Source organism: Kogia breviceps, chromosome 12, assembly GCF_026419965.1.
Source record: "Kogia breviceps isolate mKogBre1 chromosome 12, mKogBre1 haplotype 1, whole genome shotgun sequence".
In the NCBI taxonomy this organism is placed as follows: domain Eukaryota; kingdom Metazoa; phylum Chordata; class Mammalia; order Artiodactyla; family Physeteridae; genus Kogia; species Kogia breviceps.
Window position 1 is genome coordinate 16,869,546 of NC_081321.1, and position 15,447 is coordinate 16,884,992.

The window sequence follows — 15,447 nt, forward strand, 5'->3', positions numbered from 1 at the left end:
TTTAGTCACCCTACAAAAGTAAAAACTAAGGATTTACCATACTTATATAAAAGGCAAAACAAAGAGTCTGGCTTAAAAATTTACTGGCAACTATACATGCCATATATGAAACTGGATACAATCTGGTCACTTGAAGGATATACAGCTGAGATGCGAGGGTTGCAAATAAACATTTCAGAGATGTCAAGAAAAAAATATTTTCACTTTAAATACCATGCTCCTCCCAATAATCTATAGAATTATTTATAATTATAAAAAGATTATCACTTTAGGAGATATTATACGTTATTTATTTATACAAACTATATTTCATACTATTTTATGTTTTTCTTCTAAGGGTCGAAACTCTTCATTGCTAGTATCACAAATCTTTTACTATATCCTTTTAATTGTAGGCATGAACTGAGCTCTAGATCAATACCTCACTGATGCCTTTTTTAGGGGTAATGTCTTCACGCCTGGGTTGACACCACAGTCAATTCATTTTACTACTGTTACTTGTCTAGAGCATGGCCATAGCTTGATATCTTGCCATCGTTTTAGCATTTTATCTTGTTTTTGAAGTACAGGTGACACTGGTAAAGATTCCTAAAATGACAGTAATAGTTTACATCTCAAAAAGTAAAGAAGTGAACAACTCAACATAACATGCTTTTATAAAACTGAATCCCTTTGAGATTTTAGGCAATTACACACTTGCAACTAAGAAACACTGACTACCTAAAGTGTTCAATTTAGTTCTATTTTTATATAGCTCTACAAGAGAATAACTCTGTCCTTGGGAATCTTTTAATCTAGTTGAAAGAAAAACAGGAAATGGATACTTATTCAATCTAAATTTTAAATAAGCAAGAGAAGATGAAGTGTTAGGATTTTCAGTACAATGATAGTGTATCTTGTTAATGGACAGCACAAAAAGCTACATTCTCAAATACCTGAAATTAATATTCCAACCCAAAACAACCTTTTGAAGAAGACATATTTCCCCTAATGAAATAGAAATTAGAGAGTTCAGGTTCAAGGGAGTATACAACCTTAAACTGGGTGGTGATTCAATACAGACTAAAAAGAAGAGTCTCATTATAGAAGAAGTGATGTGCAAAGTCAGAGCAAACTTCAAGACATAGTAATTTAGAATGTTAGGATGGTGGCTGGGATACAATCCATGTTGGATCAAACTGGAGTCTTTACTATTTGTTAAAAAAAAAAAAAAAAAAAAAAAAGGTCAAACATGTAATCTACTCCTTGATTGTGAAATTTCACTCTTTCTATATAATGTAACTGGAGACCAGTTACATTATTTTACACAGAGAGAGAATGATATATTACATTTACATGTTACATTATAATAATGTAACGGAATATCCAGTTACACTTTACATATACATATATATGAAAAGAGTGAAATTTCACACTTAAGGAGATTACCCATCTGACTTTTTTTTAACAGATAATAAAGAATGAAAAGTAATGAATATCGTTACATTATGTATAGAGAGAAAATTATGTATTACAGTTATATGTCACATTATAAAGAAAAGCTCACATATCACGCATGCTGTATTTATGCCTTCTTGAACTCTATACCTGAAAACCTTACTAAAATACTGAAAACCAAAAGCTGCTTAACTACTTTAGGCTTAGTTTTGCACAGCTGCTCATGAGTGTCTCTCAGACGTAGAAAAATAATAATTGCTGAGATCATCAGCAGAATTCAAGTTCCAAGAAAGCCTATCTCCATTTAACACACACACACACACACACACACAGCAAAATAGTATAAGAAAAAGCCTAGACCAGGTATGTAAAAAGGATGAGGATTTACACTGGATGAACACTGGTGTTCCCAATCCCCGGCATTGTGCTCAAGACATGGTGGGCACTCCACAAACAACCACAGAAGAAAAATTTGCATGATCAGACTGATATGTATATTCTATAAATATTTCCTTATATAACAGCTGACTCATATTTTGTTAAAATTAAATATTTTTAAAGCAGTAACTATACATTTCTTAGATTTTAACTATTAATTTTTGCCCCCAAAATAAAGTGAAATTTCTAAACTACAGTTCTAAAAACTAACAAAAAAGAGTAATATTTTCTAAATTCAGACCACTAATCTAGAGCTTGCATTATCACTAGCCAAAGTTCATTTACTATAAGATTGAGAAAATCTTCAGTCTAATATGTCTTAAAATCTACAATCTGTCTAAAACTTAAAAAAAAAAACTTTTTAGAATATTCTCAGGACTTTCCTGGTGGCGCAGTGGTTGGGAGTCCGCCTGCCGATGCAGGGGACATGGGTTCAAGCCCCGGTCCACAACAGTGAGAGGCCCGCGTACCACAAAAAAAAAAAAAAAAAAAAAAAAAGAATATTCTCAGAAACAAAAGAAAAGTTACTTAGTTTCAAACACCTTGTTTTACTAACTCAGGACTTAAAAACACTCTTAAAAATATTGTCTAAGTTTATAAGCTATTTCAAACTAGTACTTTTCAAACCACACTGTATAACTACTTTATATTTCCTCTTGTCACTTCCTGAAAAAATTATCTAAGCTGACATGCATCCTACACAAGAAAGAGGAACAAATTTTCCTCAACTCACTGAGATTACTAATTAAGAAACATGTATGTGTGAGCTATTCAAAAATACTTTTAGTGGTAAACTCAGAAGAAAAAAAAAGATCATAGCCATCTGAGAAACAATAAGCTAGGGCTATGAAAATTTACTCTTAAAAGTTTACAACTGAACTTTCAAATAGACTTGAGTTTCCACATGCCCCCTGGGATGTCAGACTTGTAGACATGTGGAATAACCATAATCTATCTTTCTCTCTCAGCTGAAAGTTGCCAAGAACCTGTTTCACTCACCACATCCTACTAATCACCAAGTCCTGTGGATTTTACATTATAAATAGTTTGTAAATTTATGGTTACGAGTGTAAGTCCTGAAGCCAAAGTAGTAAGGTTGAAACTGTGGCTCAGTCACTTTCTATTTTACTTTGGGGAAACTGCTGTTTCATATTGCTCATCTACAAAATAGGAATAATGCCTATGTCAGGGTTGTGTTTTGAGGATTAAATGACCTACTACCATAAAGCACTTAGAAGAGTATGTAGTACATAGTAAGTGCACTATAAACCTTTAGCTCTCCTATTACCACCAAATCCTAGGTCACTTATCTGGCCAGTACCACTGCAGTCTACTAACTGGGCTCCCTGCCTCTAGTCTTGCTGCTGCTTTTAAATCCATTCTCCAACCTCTAGTCAATGATTTAATGCAAATGTGGCCATGGGCTACCCTGTCTTATTCCTATGCACCTCCTGTTCCTGGCATGTTACATACAGATCTGCAAATGTTACATCCTCCTTCCTAGCAGGAAGATTCATCTTGTCTTTCTCAAAGTCTAGTACCAGGCCAAAAAAATGAGAAACAAGGTAAGAAAAGGTAATAATTTTAAAATAAATTCTCAGATACTGAATTCCCTTCTTCCTGCTCTATGAAAATATTTTCTATCACTTGTAGTTAACACAAACTAAGACAACAAAGCAGGAGAAAAGGGGGCAGGAAAAAAGAAAGGTAAGCTAACCAAGACATTCTGTATTAATGGCAAAAAACTTAAAATAAGTATGAAGTAGCTATGTAATAAACATCATCGAATGAGTAATGGCTAGGAAATTGTTTTGCAAATGCTTGAAGTTTCAGAACTACATTCAAAGAATGTATTAACATGGCTCTGAATACACTGTCTGAAATATAAATCTGCATGAATCTCCCATATACCATCCAACACTGAGCTAAAGAATTACCACCTCTATAAGCTTCCCTGCCACATAGAGTTAATCCTGCCTTCCTCTTTAACTCTGTATCTTGTATCACTCCATAACACACAGTAAGCCATTTACATATTCTTCTATCCTCCCAGAATATGAGCTTCCTGAAAATAGGAGGACTGGCACCTTTGCACACCTATTATCTAGTGAACTGCATGGTACAAAATAAATTCTAATAAATGTGTGCATGATATATCGTATTTCATGAAATACTACTGTGTGATATAAAATGTTTTCCTATATCTTTCCACATTTTAATGTTTCTGAAATAGGAATGTCTAATAATTAGTAAATATGTTTGACTACCATGTGTTCCCTTCTCTTTTCTCTTGGAAGGCATCTAACACCTGGTATTCAGAGTCCAGAAAATACAATATTGATGAACAGTTTCTAGCATTAATAGAAACTGTATCAACAACTACTTTTCTTACTGATGTGGTCCATTCTTGATTTTCTATGGTAATACAGGACAGGAGTGGCTAAATATTCCCTAATGATGGAGAAAAATATATAAATGATTTGAATATATTTACCAAATAAATCACTTTTTTTCAGAATTATCAAGTTATTTTTCTGAAACCAGTATCCGAAAAAACCTGGTTTCTGAATATGTGCCAACTATTATCAAAATATTCTAACACCTCAATTAGAATCAAAAGATTCTAACACCTCAATCAAAAGCATACAACTATGAGCACATTAAACTAAAAGCATCATCTTTTAATATGCTTTAACATATCCAACCTTTTCTTTCTTATACTTACTACTGGACTTTATTTTAAATGATGGCAAGATATACTGCTTCCTCAACCATGTTTTTCCTCACCAAATTCTGTAATTCTGCTTACATGGGACAAAGTCTTTATTATGTCTACAAGATTTAACTTTTGCCTTTTTCACTTTTCCAGAACTGTTCTATCATTTAATACATCTCTCATTCTAAACATCTTTGCCCTCACAAGGTTTCAGGCTCCTTAAATTATTAATGATTGACCCTCAATGTCCTGTTCTTATGTAATTAGCCTTTTTCTCTGCCCACTACCCTAATCTGCCTATGTTTTAAAACTATATTCTTATTTTTATTAAATGAATCCAGCAGGATATTTTTAATTTCTCACTAAAAATCAAGTATAAAGCATGACATTACAAATGATTAATTCTAATCAATGTGATAACATGCTGGCAAAAACTTGGATAGGAAATAGAGGTAATTTCCCCAAAGATTTACCAATTGATGTTGGTCTAAATCTGCAAAGGTTGGACTTGATCAGACTGTGTACTAGACAGACTTTAGGTAAATCTACACGATGAACATGAGTTACTTCATAGTCAAACATGCACTACTTACATCAGAACTTACATCTTGGACTCCTAAGAACAAAAAAAGTTTACAATATTGAAAAGATTATGGGATGTTATCTCAAATGCTAAGCCTCCTGGTGTTTCTGTTTTTGTTTTTCTGTAAACAGATGTACTTTCTGACACAATTAACTGAAAAAGTTCTATAGGAAAATACCAGTTTCTGATACTAAATCAAAATGGCTCTATTATTTAATTTAAATCTAAAATAGAAATCACATAAAAATGTAGATATTTATATTAAGAGAACATGCTTTTATCAAAAAGAAAAATTGGCTTTGACTCTAAACCACATCATCAGCTGTAAAGCTATCTTAGTTTAGTTTCTTTAAAAGCTACAAACTATATTCATATGTAAAATTACTTAAAAAGAAAAAATATATTCTCACATCAAAGGGGAAGGAGGAAAGCTTATGAAAGCTGTTAATCTCCCCAAAATCTGCTCTTACTTACCAAATTTTGGAACACTCTAGAATTATAAATAAAAATTCTAAGTTATACTTTTATAATATTTATAGAACACTAAATATATTATAATCAAATCTCAACTGAAGTTTAAATATACTTTACGATTATTAAACTAGTCATTTAATACTTATATATTTAACAATTAATATTTCCTTAATCACAAAGGTAATACCACTGTCATTTACCTGATATGCAAAAACTGTCCAAAATGTAATAAATATAACTTAAAATTATCATCTGAAAGTTAATTGCCTAACAGAAGTCATTCATAATTTATGGTATTTCTATGGTTTTGATTAATTCATTTTAGTTAACATATTTTTATGTTTGCCATTTCCATGGAAATTACAGAAGTTATCACATATCTATTACAAAATGTATCTGTATAACTGAATTGACATTAAGCCTATCTAATCTAGAACATTTCTAAAAACTTCACTGAGCTGCCATAATTTTTGTCAGCATATGTAGTACTGAATGACCATTAAAATACCTGAATTGAAACTATTCCAGTCTAGCAGTTTGTAAGATCTTGTGTTACCCATAATTCCGACAAAGGCTGAGTTCAAAACAGCAAATTAGTAGATCAATTTTAGGTGCAGAATAGTAAGAAAAAAACAAAAAACACTACAAATAAGAACACAATTGACAACACCACTTGACAGGAACTAGAAAGACACAGACAGCAGAGTTAATAAGAAGTAGAAATAGAGAAGAAGGAACATGCTATCATAATCTAACATTAACTAAAGCCTAATTAAAGATAATTACCTTTTCAAAACCACCCCATTCTTTCCCTCATTGTATGACCCTGTTTGCTTAATATTTAAAAAGAGGAAGTACTAAAAGAAATAACTCGAAAATAACAACCCACAGAGTTAGTAAGTGGTTGTGATTTTAAAATAAGACAGTGTGAAAAGAAAACTTCCCATATTCACTAGTCAAAAAATAGCTGCAAGATTCATCTGAGAGTCCAATACAGCACTTTTAACATTAGCACATGCACCTCATCCATCATAATTTTCTCTCGGCAGAGTAACTCAGTGTCATAAAATTAATACATCATCATTATGGTAGATGCCGAGTTTCGTTTTAACAGTCAGCTCTTTTCAAAATTAAATTTTTTTCATAAATAATTATTTAAGGGGCCTGGAGATTAAGAAAATGTTAAGCAAATGTTCCTTATTAATGCATAATACACATACAAAAAAAAATCCAAAGAATGTGATAACTATATCAAAATAATATAGTAACTTGACCATTAGACTATGTAATTGATTTGTGTTTAACTGAAAATAAAACAAAACTGAAATACAACTTATATAACTTAAATAAAGTATTTATATGTATATGCCCACAATCTTCTGGGAACTAAAACATTAGTAACTGAGAATTTGTCCATGTGAATTGAAAAAATATTCTGATAGAGAAGGAAAGGAAGAGAATGGATGAGCTGTAGTTACAATACACAAAACATATTCTGTAACAAAGAATCCCTGGGTCTGGATTCTTACATTTCTAACACAGCTAGAATAAACTGGCAAGTATGGAAAACCCCCCAAAGCAGTTGTTGTTGTTTTTAAGTAATGCCATGTAAAATATGGCTCTCTACTTAAACTTAACTAAGTAACCTTCATTTGTTCTCCCAGACTCTACAGCTTACTCAGAGTATGTGGAAGCAACGATGACATCAAAATATTTTCAATAAACAGAAGACATCACCAACAACTGAATATATTCCTGCATTTCTGGAGCTATTAGATCCATGGGTGGGTGCCATCTATCAAAATATTTGAGTCAAGGGTCCACAGAAACACAGGTAACTGGCCTCGGGTCACCCAATTAATGTCAAGTATTAACTCAGTATTTCCTTGAACTTTTCAAATAACTCAAGTTCCTAAACACATAAATATGAAACTTGGCATAGTCCTCAAGGTCTCAATCCAGTAAACTGGCCTCAGTCTAAACGTGCCTTTTAATTATTGCAGAATACACAAATACTACATGAAGATAAGATCTTAGATTGACCCAAAAAGTAAGGAACAGGGGAAAAAAAATAAACCAGAGAAGAAAAAGAGAAGACTGGTGCTTAAAAGATGTATTTGCTCAGCTTTAGAGTTAAATAATCCTAGCTAGTCTTGCTTTTCTGAAATCCTGTTCAGGGTCTAGAAAAATTCCATTCTGCTTAACTGAAATGACATCAAACCATGGGACACAGATTAAATTTCTTAAAAATCTAAAAGAATGGTAATGCTCTGTATCCTCAAAATTACTATTTGTGTTTTGCATACAATAATTTCAAAGCATTTTTCTCTTTTATATAGCTGTCGGTACAAGCCCCAGGAAGAGGTTACTGGAAGTGACAATTTAAAATTGTCAAAAACATATCTGTATATGTGCCAAGTAAGAATATTAATATAACTTCAGGTTTAAGGTATGTCATCAAAATAATAAGTGATTTGAGCAAGTTATTGGGCATCTAGTCAATGAGAGATGTGAGAACAGATTCCATAGGAAAGTTCCTACCATACTTATCATGCTTATTTTAGGTTTAGAAAAGTTATCAAAGCATTTTTAATCCAAGGGCTTGAAATTACTAGGATTTCCATGCCTCTTCTCTTTTATAATCAAGACCCCGTGTTTTAAAGAAGTGAGCTATTATTTTTTTCTTGTTCACTTATATGGAACAAATAGCTACATAAAAGAAACCAAGGACCCAAAGAGAATAGTTGCCTTTTTTAAACTCTTAGGTACTCTACACAATGTTTACAATTACATTTTAAAAGAATACTTCTTTTATGAATAAGGAAATTACTCAAAATCCATAAAGAGTTATTGCTAGTGAAAAGAATTAACATCTTAAGCTAATGGCCACAATGATCAAATTGTAAAATTTGTTATCTGCATGGGTCAAAGAAAATAGCTGCCTCAAAAGTGACTTAAGGATTCCCTGAAAGTGATACACCTTGGTCAAAGATGAATCAAGATTTGTTGTGTATACAAAAGTAACTAAAATATATACTTAGTTTAATTATTTTTAATTAAGATTACTGCAAATATTTTAGAGCAATGTGCGTCAGTTCATACTTTGTCATTTTTCTTTCTGGATAGATTTGGCTTAAAAAATTATAAAAATCAATGTTAATAATCACAATATAAGTAAATGAAACATCGAAAATAAACTTCTAAAGAACATACCAGGATTGTGGATACGATCCAAAAGCTTCACAGAGCGTGCACTAACAACTCCCCCAACATGCACAAGGAATCCAGGAGGAAACGCCGTCAAGGTAAAAAATGGAAATTCCTAGTAGAAAGAACGGGGGAAGAAAACAACTGACCATGTGTGAAGTACAAAAAATGTGCTTGTTAAAAAGCTTGTCATAAGGAAATGAATTCTACCCCTTAAAAAAGGCTACCATTATGCATTACAGATGCTTTGTAATTAAAGTTTTCTTGGATGTTAGAGTTCCAAATCCATTTTCCCACATGTTATACAAAGTCCGAACACTCTTTTTATCAATTCTAAATGAGAAAAAAAAACGTTATCAGAGTTCCAAATTAAGATATTTGAACACCGGACTTCCGTGGCGACCCAGTGGGTAGGACTCCGCAATCTCACTGCCGAGGGCCCGGGTTCAATCCCTCGTCGGGGAACTAAGATCCCACAAGCCACATGGCATGCCCCCCCCCCCAAAAAAAGATATTTGAACACACTCTTCCTTCCTCTCAATCTCCTATTCTGATGCAAGGTGGCAATGAGACGGGAGGGCAGCGGGGAATCTGCCTGTCCCGCTACCCCACATCTACTTCTCAGTGGGCACAGACTCTCCCTCAACACACATACCTTATACCGGGCTACCGGTAAAGACTCTGAAGGTCTGGGGCAGGAGATGGAAAAGAATGTGGGACTCAGGGAGGAGGAGACAGAGATGAGGAGAGCAGGTTAAGAGCTACATAGAAAGGTGAAGAGAAGAGCCAATGTCAAGTTCAGGTGGGCAGAGAATCACTGTGTGAGATTATTTACTCTATCAACATGGGGGCAGCAGGAAAAAAATGTAAAAACATAAATGCATACTAAGAAAGGGGAGAGGTATGCAGATGACAGCAAGGGGGGCAATAAAATTCTACAAGTTCATTTAGGCTTTTTTCTCCCCTTCTCTCTCAAGGATATCAAACTTGTCAATTTAGAGACAAAGAGAAGCATGTAAGAGAGAAATGGTAAATCAGAGAAAGGAAAGTCATTGAAACAACACCCAGAAAGAAAGGGGAGTCCCTGTGGTTGCCCAAATACAGAAGCCTCTCACGTTGTACAGATTGGATGCAAGTAAGGGAAACTTAATATCCAACCTGTCTAGCTGCAAGATTAATGTAGCTCACTTAACCAGAAGTCATTTACCAGTAGCCTCAGCTATTCAGAACATAACTGAGAACTGGAAAATAAGTAAACAGAGCTCTCAACAGTCAGAAGAACCGTTACAGGTCCAGGTACTGAACTTCAGGTACTTCATTCATAAGAGATCCCCACAGACCATATTCATACGATGATATATGGTAATTATAAATGGATAATGTTAGGAACATATTCTAAAACCTATTGGTATCTTTTTTTCTGGACCCACAGCAGATTAAATGCAGCAAATAAAAGCTGGGAGATAAAGAGATACAGAATACTACTAGAAGCAGGCACATTAAACACAGCAAGATTACTGATTGTCTGCTTAAAGCATGGAGAATACGAACTGACCAAAGCATAATTCACACAGCATGGCAACTTGGAGCCATTTACCACAGAGGCAAACAGTCCTGCACACCTCAATAACCCATGAGATACGGTATTAAAAAATATGTGTGTGGGGCTTCCCTGGTGACGCAGTGGTTGAGAATCCACCTGCCAATGCAGGGGACACGGGTTCGTGCCCTGGTCCGGGAGGATCCCACATGCCACGGAGCGGCTGGGCCCGTGAGCCATGGCTGCTGAGCCTGTGCTCCGCAACGGGAGAGGCCACAACAGTGAGGCCCGCGTACCACCAAAAAAAAAAAAAAAAAAATGTGTGTGCATGTGTGTGTATACATATACACACATACATATTTAGAAGTAAATTCATTAGAATTTAAAAGTAATCTTTAATGAGGGTAAGAAAAACCTAGGCTATATAAAAAAGGAGTAAAAAAGTAGTCAGTGGAGGTGGACAGGTTTGGCCCAGCTGATAGGAAGAGGAAAAGGAAGAGAAGGGAGAGGACGGGAGGAGAATTTTACTTAAAAGTGTTATAAAATGGTTAGTCAAGATAGCTCCTTATTTCCATCTAAATTTTTTAAAATATAAGTTTTAAATGAGAAATGTACAGGTAAGCTTATGTTACTGGAAACTTTAGTATTTTACCTAATACGTTAGATCTTTAAGATTTTTCAATTTTAAGAATACGGGGGCTTCCCTGGTGGCGCAGTGGTTGAGAGCCCGCCTACTTATGCAGGGGACACGGGTTCGTGCCCCAGTCCGGGAAGATCCCACGTGCTTTGGAGCGGCTAGGCCCGTGAGCCATGGCCGCTGAGCCTGCGCTCCGCAACGGGAGAGGCCACAACAGTGAGAGGCCCGCATACCGCCAAAAAAAAAAAAAAAAAAAAAAAAAAGAATACCGAAGTTTTAAAATTTCTTCAAACTACTGTGGCCAAGTATAAAAAAGCACTTTACACTTAATCTTGATAGTTAATATTTTAAATATTCTGGGTAAGAGACACTGAAAATGAAAATTTTGTAAGCTAAATGGAAAACAGTACTTCCACCAAAAATTGAGAAATAAATTAGGTAAATTCCATGCTAGAAACCATTTGCATATAAGATTTCAGATAAGTATGAAAAAAATGAACCTAAATGATTTCTCTATTCAGGATTCTTTGACTCTTCTCTCCAGATTTCAGAAGATGGGATAAAGGGACAGGAGGGAAAGCATCACTCTAGAGCCGGTCACAGCAGAAAATGTAGGGGAATGGCTGCCTGAAGAGGTGGAGACCCACCCTACCAACTTAAACTCTGTCCTAACTGTCCCCAGTTCATCCAGCACACTTCCTCAGTTTAACACACAAAATTTAACCTACAATTAAAATGGCATCATTAATCAACCCAAACTAGCATCTTCAGACAATTCTCTCAGAAGAGCTACTGCCAGTATCTCAGCTGACTGTTAGATACCTATCCTCCCACTACCATCACCAGTGACTACTATGGAGCACTTACAGCGTGCCAGTCCTATGCACAGTAGCTTAAAACTATGCTTCACAATATTTCCCACAATCTGAGATAGAGGTACTATCATCTCCATGTTTCAGGTCAAAAACTGAGATGAAGAGGGCCCAGGTTCTTTCTGAACCACAGACTTTATCACCTGGCTTCTTGCCATTTCTGGTTAAAACACTGAGTTAAAGAATTGATTTTAATCTCTAGTCTGTTACTATACCTGATGAATCTATAGGTTCTCTTTCACTGAAAAGGACAGCTTCCTTACGATCAGCCCAAGCACACCCTGCTTTCAATGTCCAGATGGGAATGCCAGGGACTACAGAAGACATTTTCTCTGGAAAGCCCTTACATTAAAAATATACTGGACTTCCCTGGTGGCGCAGTGGTTAAGAATCTGCCTGCCAACGGAGGGGACACAGGTTCGAGTCCTGGTCAGGGAAGATCCCACGTGCCGCGGAGCAACTAAGCCTGTGCACCGCAACTACTGAGCCTGTGCTCTAGAGCCCGTGAGCCACAACTACTGAGCCTGCGTGCCACAACTACTGAAGCCCACGTGCCTAGAGCCCGTGCTCCACAACAAGAGAAGCCACCGCAATGAGAAGCCCACGCACCGCAACAAAGAGTAGCCCTGCTCACTGCAACTAGAGAAAGCCCATGTGCAGCAACGAAGACCCAACACAGCCAAAAATAAATAAATAAATACATTTTTTAAAAAAAATCTTGCCCTGTGGAGCCTAGATAAGACTTCATATGTTGATACTTTGACATAAGCCAAGTACATGCAGCATAAATCATTTAATAGCATGTGCTCAAAGACAGGCTAGTTGAAAATTCTGAGAACAAAATTGATTTTTTTTAAGATTTAAATAGGATTTTTCTTAGAAGATATTTAAGCAATTTGTTTTGAAATCAGAGATTCTTTTTATTATCTCAAGACACCAGAGTAAACTTTCTAGATGTAAAACTCCATGCCAGGTTCCTACTATGATTTATTATTTAATTTTATCCCCACTTCTAAAAAGATAATTTGTCAAAAGACTTTGCTTTATATTTAAGTTTCCCAAAGTTAAACAAAGTTTCTTTCTTTAAATGGAAGACTCCATGGTAAAATATATTTGGGAAATACTAGGTTAAACTAAGTCAATTATGTTTCCTTATTGAAGAAAAATATACATACCGGAATCTAAAAAGTAACTTCATTTTTCTTACAAGTGAAAAAAAAAACATATTGAAAAAATAAATCTATTTGCTTTACAGCAAATAGTTCATAGGCAGAACCTAAATCTAAATAAAAGTTTTATCTCTGTTTCTCATCTCCCAATAATCTGATACCTATTACCACTTGTCAACTTATTTTTTAATGCTTTTGTGAGAGAAGAAAAATAACGCTTTTATTTTTGAGAACTGCTACTTGACTAACTCATAAAATAAAAGATGATGGACAAATAAAGCTTCTCTTTTCCGTAAGAAAAAAAGCCATATAATTTATTAAAGGTATCAAGGGGTAGAAATGAGTATTTTTAAATATATAAAATGATAAGTAGATCATGTGTTCAACTTGATCGAGTGTTCAACTTGGCAAAGTTAAGGCATATCTGTACACATACAGGGAGAATTCTTCATACTTCTGTACATACTTTTCCCATACTAATGGCAACCACAGGTAAATGGGAAAGCCAAACAAGATAATGCTTTTTCTATTTATTACGTACACAGGGTAGCGAGGAAGGCTCACAAATTCAAGTAACTGCCACTGCAAGGTTCGGTAATGTAAATATATTGCCAACTGAGGTTTTATAAAGTTGTAAATGAAAACTGTAGTTCTCCACACCTTTGCTGTTAATGCCACAAGGATTATCTAGTAATGTATGCCCAATGTGTTAATGTGTCCAAAATTTTAAGAATTTTTGAAAGCATATATGAAAACATAAATATTATCCAAACTAAATCCAAAACAATTTTCATTGATTAGTAATTTTTTTCTTTTAAAGCTAGGTGCTTTTCAAACTTCTTAGTACAGAGGGTAAAGTCACAGGCTTAACATACAAGCAAAATCTCATTATAGCAAATGTCAAGGCAACTCAAGTTTTTCTGTTCCTATGAATTCTAGAATGGTAATTAGATTACAGGAAATATTCTGAGTGTACGGGACTCGAGAGAGTGTAAAACTGGGAGTGGGGAGGCGGTAAGAGCTCTCCGGCCTAAAAACTGTAAGTGACACGCACACCTTTACCTGACCCTCTTCCCCATTCTGTTAGTCTATGTTTGGTTTCAATGCACATTCTGAATGTTTAGGTGGGCTACTTGATGGCAGTAGTTGGTATGTCTGCCAGATGTGAGAGTAGCTGAAAGGCAACTGCTGCCTGACAGAGCATAAGGCAAAGAACTAGGTACTGCTAAAGTCCCATCGCTCTGTTTGTTCAGCTCTGTTCTCTCCAGCCTCGTCTAAAAGGCAAACAGTGCATACACAGATACTTTCAGCACCGGGAAAGAAAGTCTAAAAAAATTACTTATTGTACTGTTTATAATAATAGGATCTGAAAAACACTCTTCTCAAAAGTCAACCTCTAGAAAAGAAATACCTTTGGTTTATAAAATACATCCTTTTACGGGCATTCACTATGTTTCATGCTTTTTTAACTTAATGCTAGTATAAAATGGAACATGTAAAAGAAAATTCTGTAAATGCTTATAACTTCCAAATCAGACATAATGAAAGCTACAGAACTGTGCCTTAAAATAACTGACATGACATATAAAATCATGCACTATATTAGTTAAGTAGGAAAAAAAATGAGCCTCATAGTGCTATTAAATTAAAAAACAAAAGCTTTGCATTATGAAAAGAAAAAAAGCTGGCAACCTTTGTTAACAGCTTAAATAAAATTTAAATGATCAAGATTAAAACTACAAAAGCTACCGATACATGAAATAGGTTCACACAGGTTCAGAAACATACCCGCCTCCTACAGAACCTATGAGGTGATCCTCCCTTAGCAATAAAGTTTACACAAAAAAATTAAAAATAAAAAGAGGAAATCATCCCCAAACTTTATATTCATTGTTCCATACAACATATTTAATAAAACAAATTTATAGTAATTAAAAGTGACGTATTCACATAATGAACAACCACTTTATCTATGTTAATCTGTAGAAATATGGAATCTGCACTTCTTAACCCCAAGGTCATTGGCCAGTGATAAAAATCTCAGAAAATAAATATATTAATATACTAAAAAATTATTTTTAATAACATCAATAAAATTACTTCTAGAAAATTATCTATTTTCTTTTACATATTATAACTTTAATGTAAAATCAGAAATGATTTCATCATTTAATGGATATTTCCAAACAGATTATTTCTAATATAATACTGGAAGATAAAACAAAAATATTTATAGAATTATTCCAAATTAAAAGTAATTATTCATAAATGAATTGCTCTGATACGTTAAATATATTTTGGATTGAAATTACAGTATTACAGATACATGACCAAAACTAGTTTATAAAAATAAGTTATAAGTACATGGAAGCAT

At 34.5% G+C, this 15,447-nt stretch overlaps 1 protein-coding gene across 23 annotated transcripts in view; it reads right to left on the reverse strand.

Moving 5' to 3' along the window:
* The window catches only part of C2CD5 (C2 calcium dependent domain containing 5), an 82,498-nt gene that overhangs the window by 39,975 nt on the left and 27,076 nt on the right, over positions 1–15,447 (reverse strand). For 13 of the 23 annotated variants that reach the window (XR_010835780.1, XR_010835779.1, XM_059082185.2 and 10 more), the window contains one exon: positions 8,862–8,970. Coding sequence is in view for 20 of the 23 variants with exons in the window: in XM_059082185.2 (XP_058938168.1) it covers positions 8,862–8,970 (109 nt within the window). In the remaining 3 variants the exon portion in view is untranslated. Of the gene's footprint in view, positions 1–6,156; positions 6,223–8,861; positions 8,971–15,447 lie in introns of all 23 variants that reach the window. The other 10 variants (XR_010835778.1, XM_067008858.1, XM_067008857.1 and 7 more) reach the window with 1 other exon arrangement.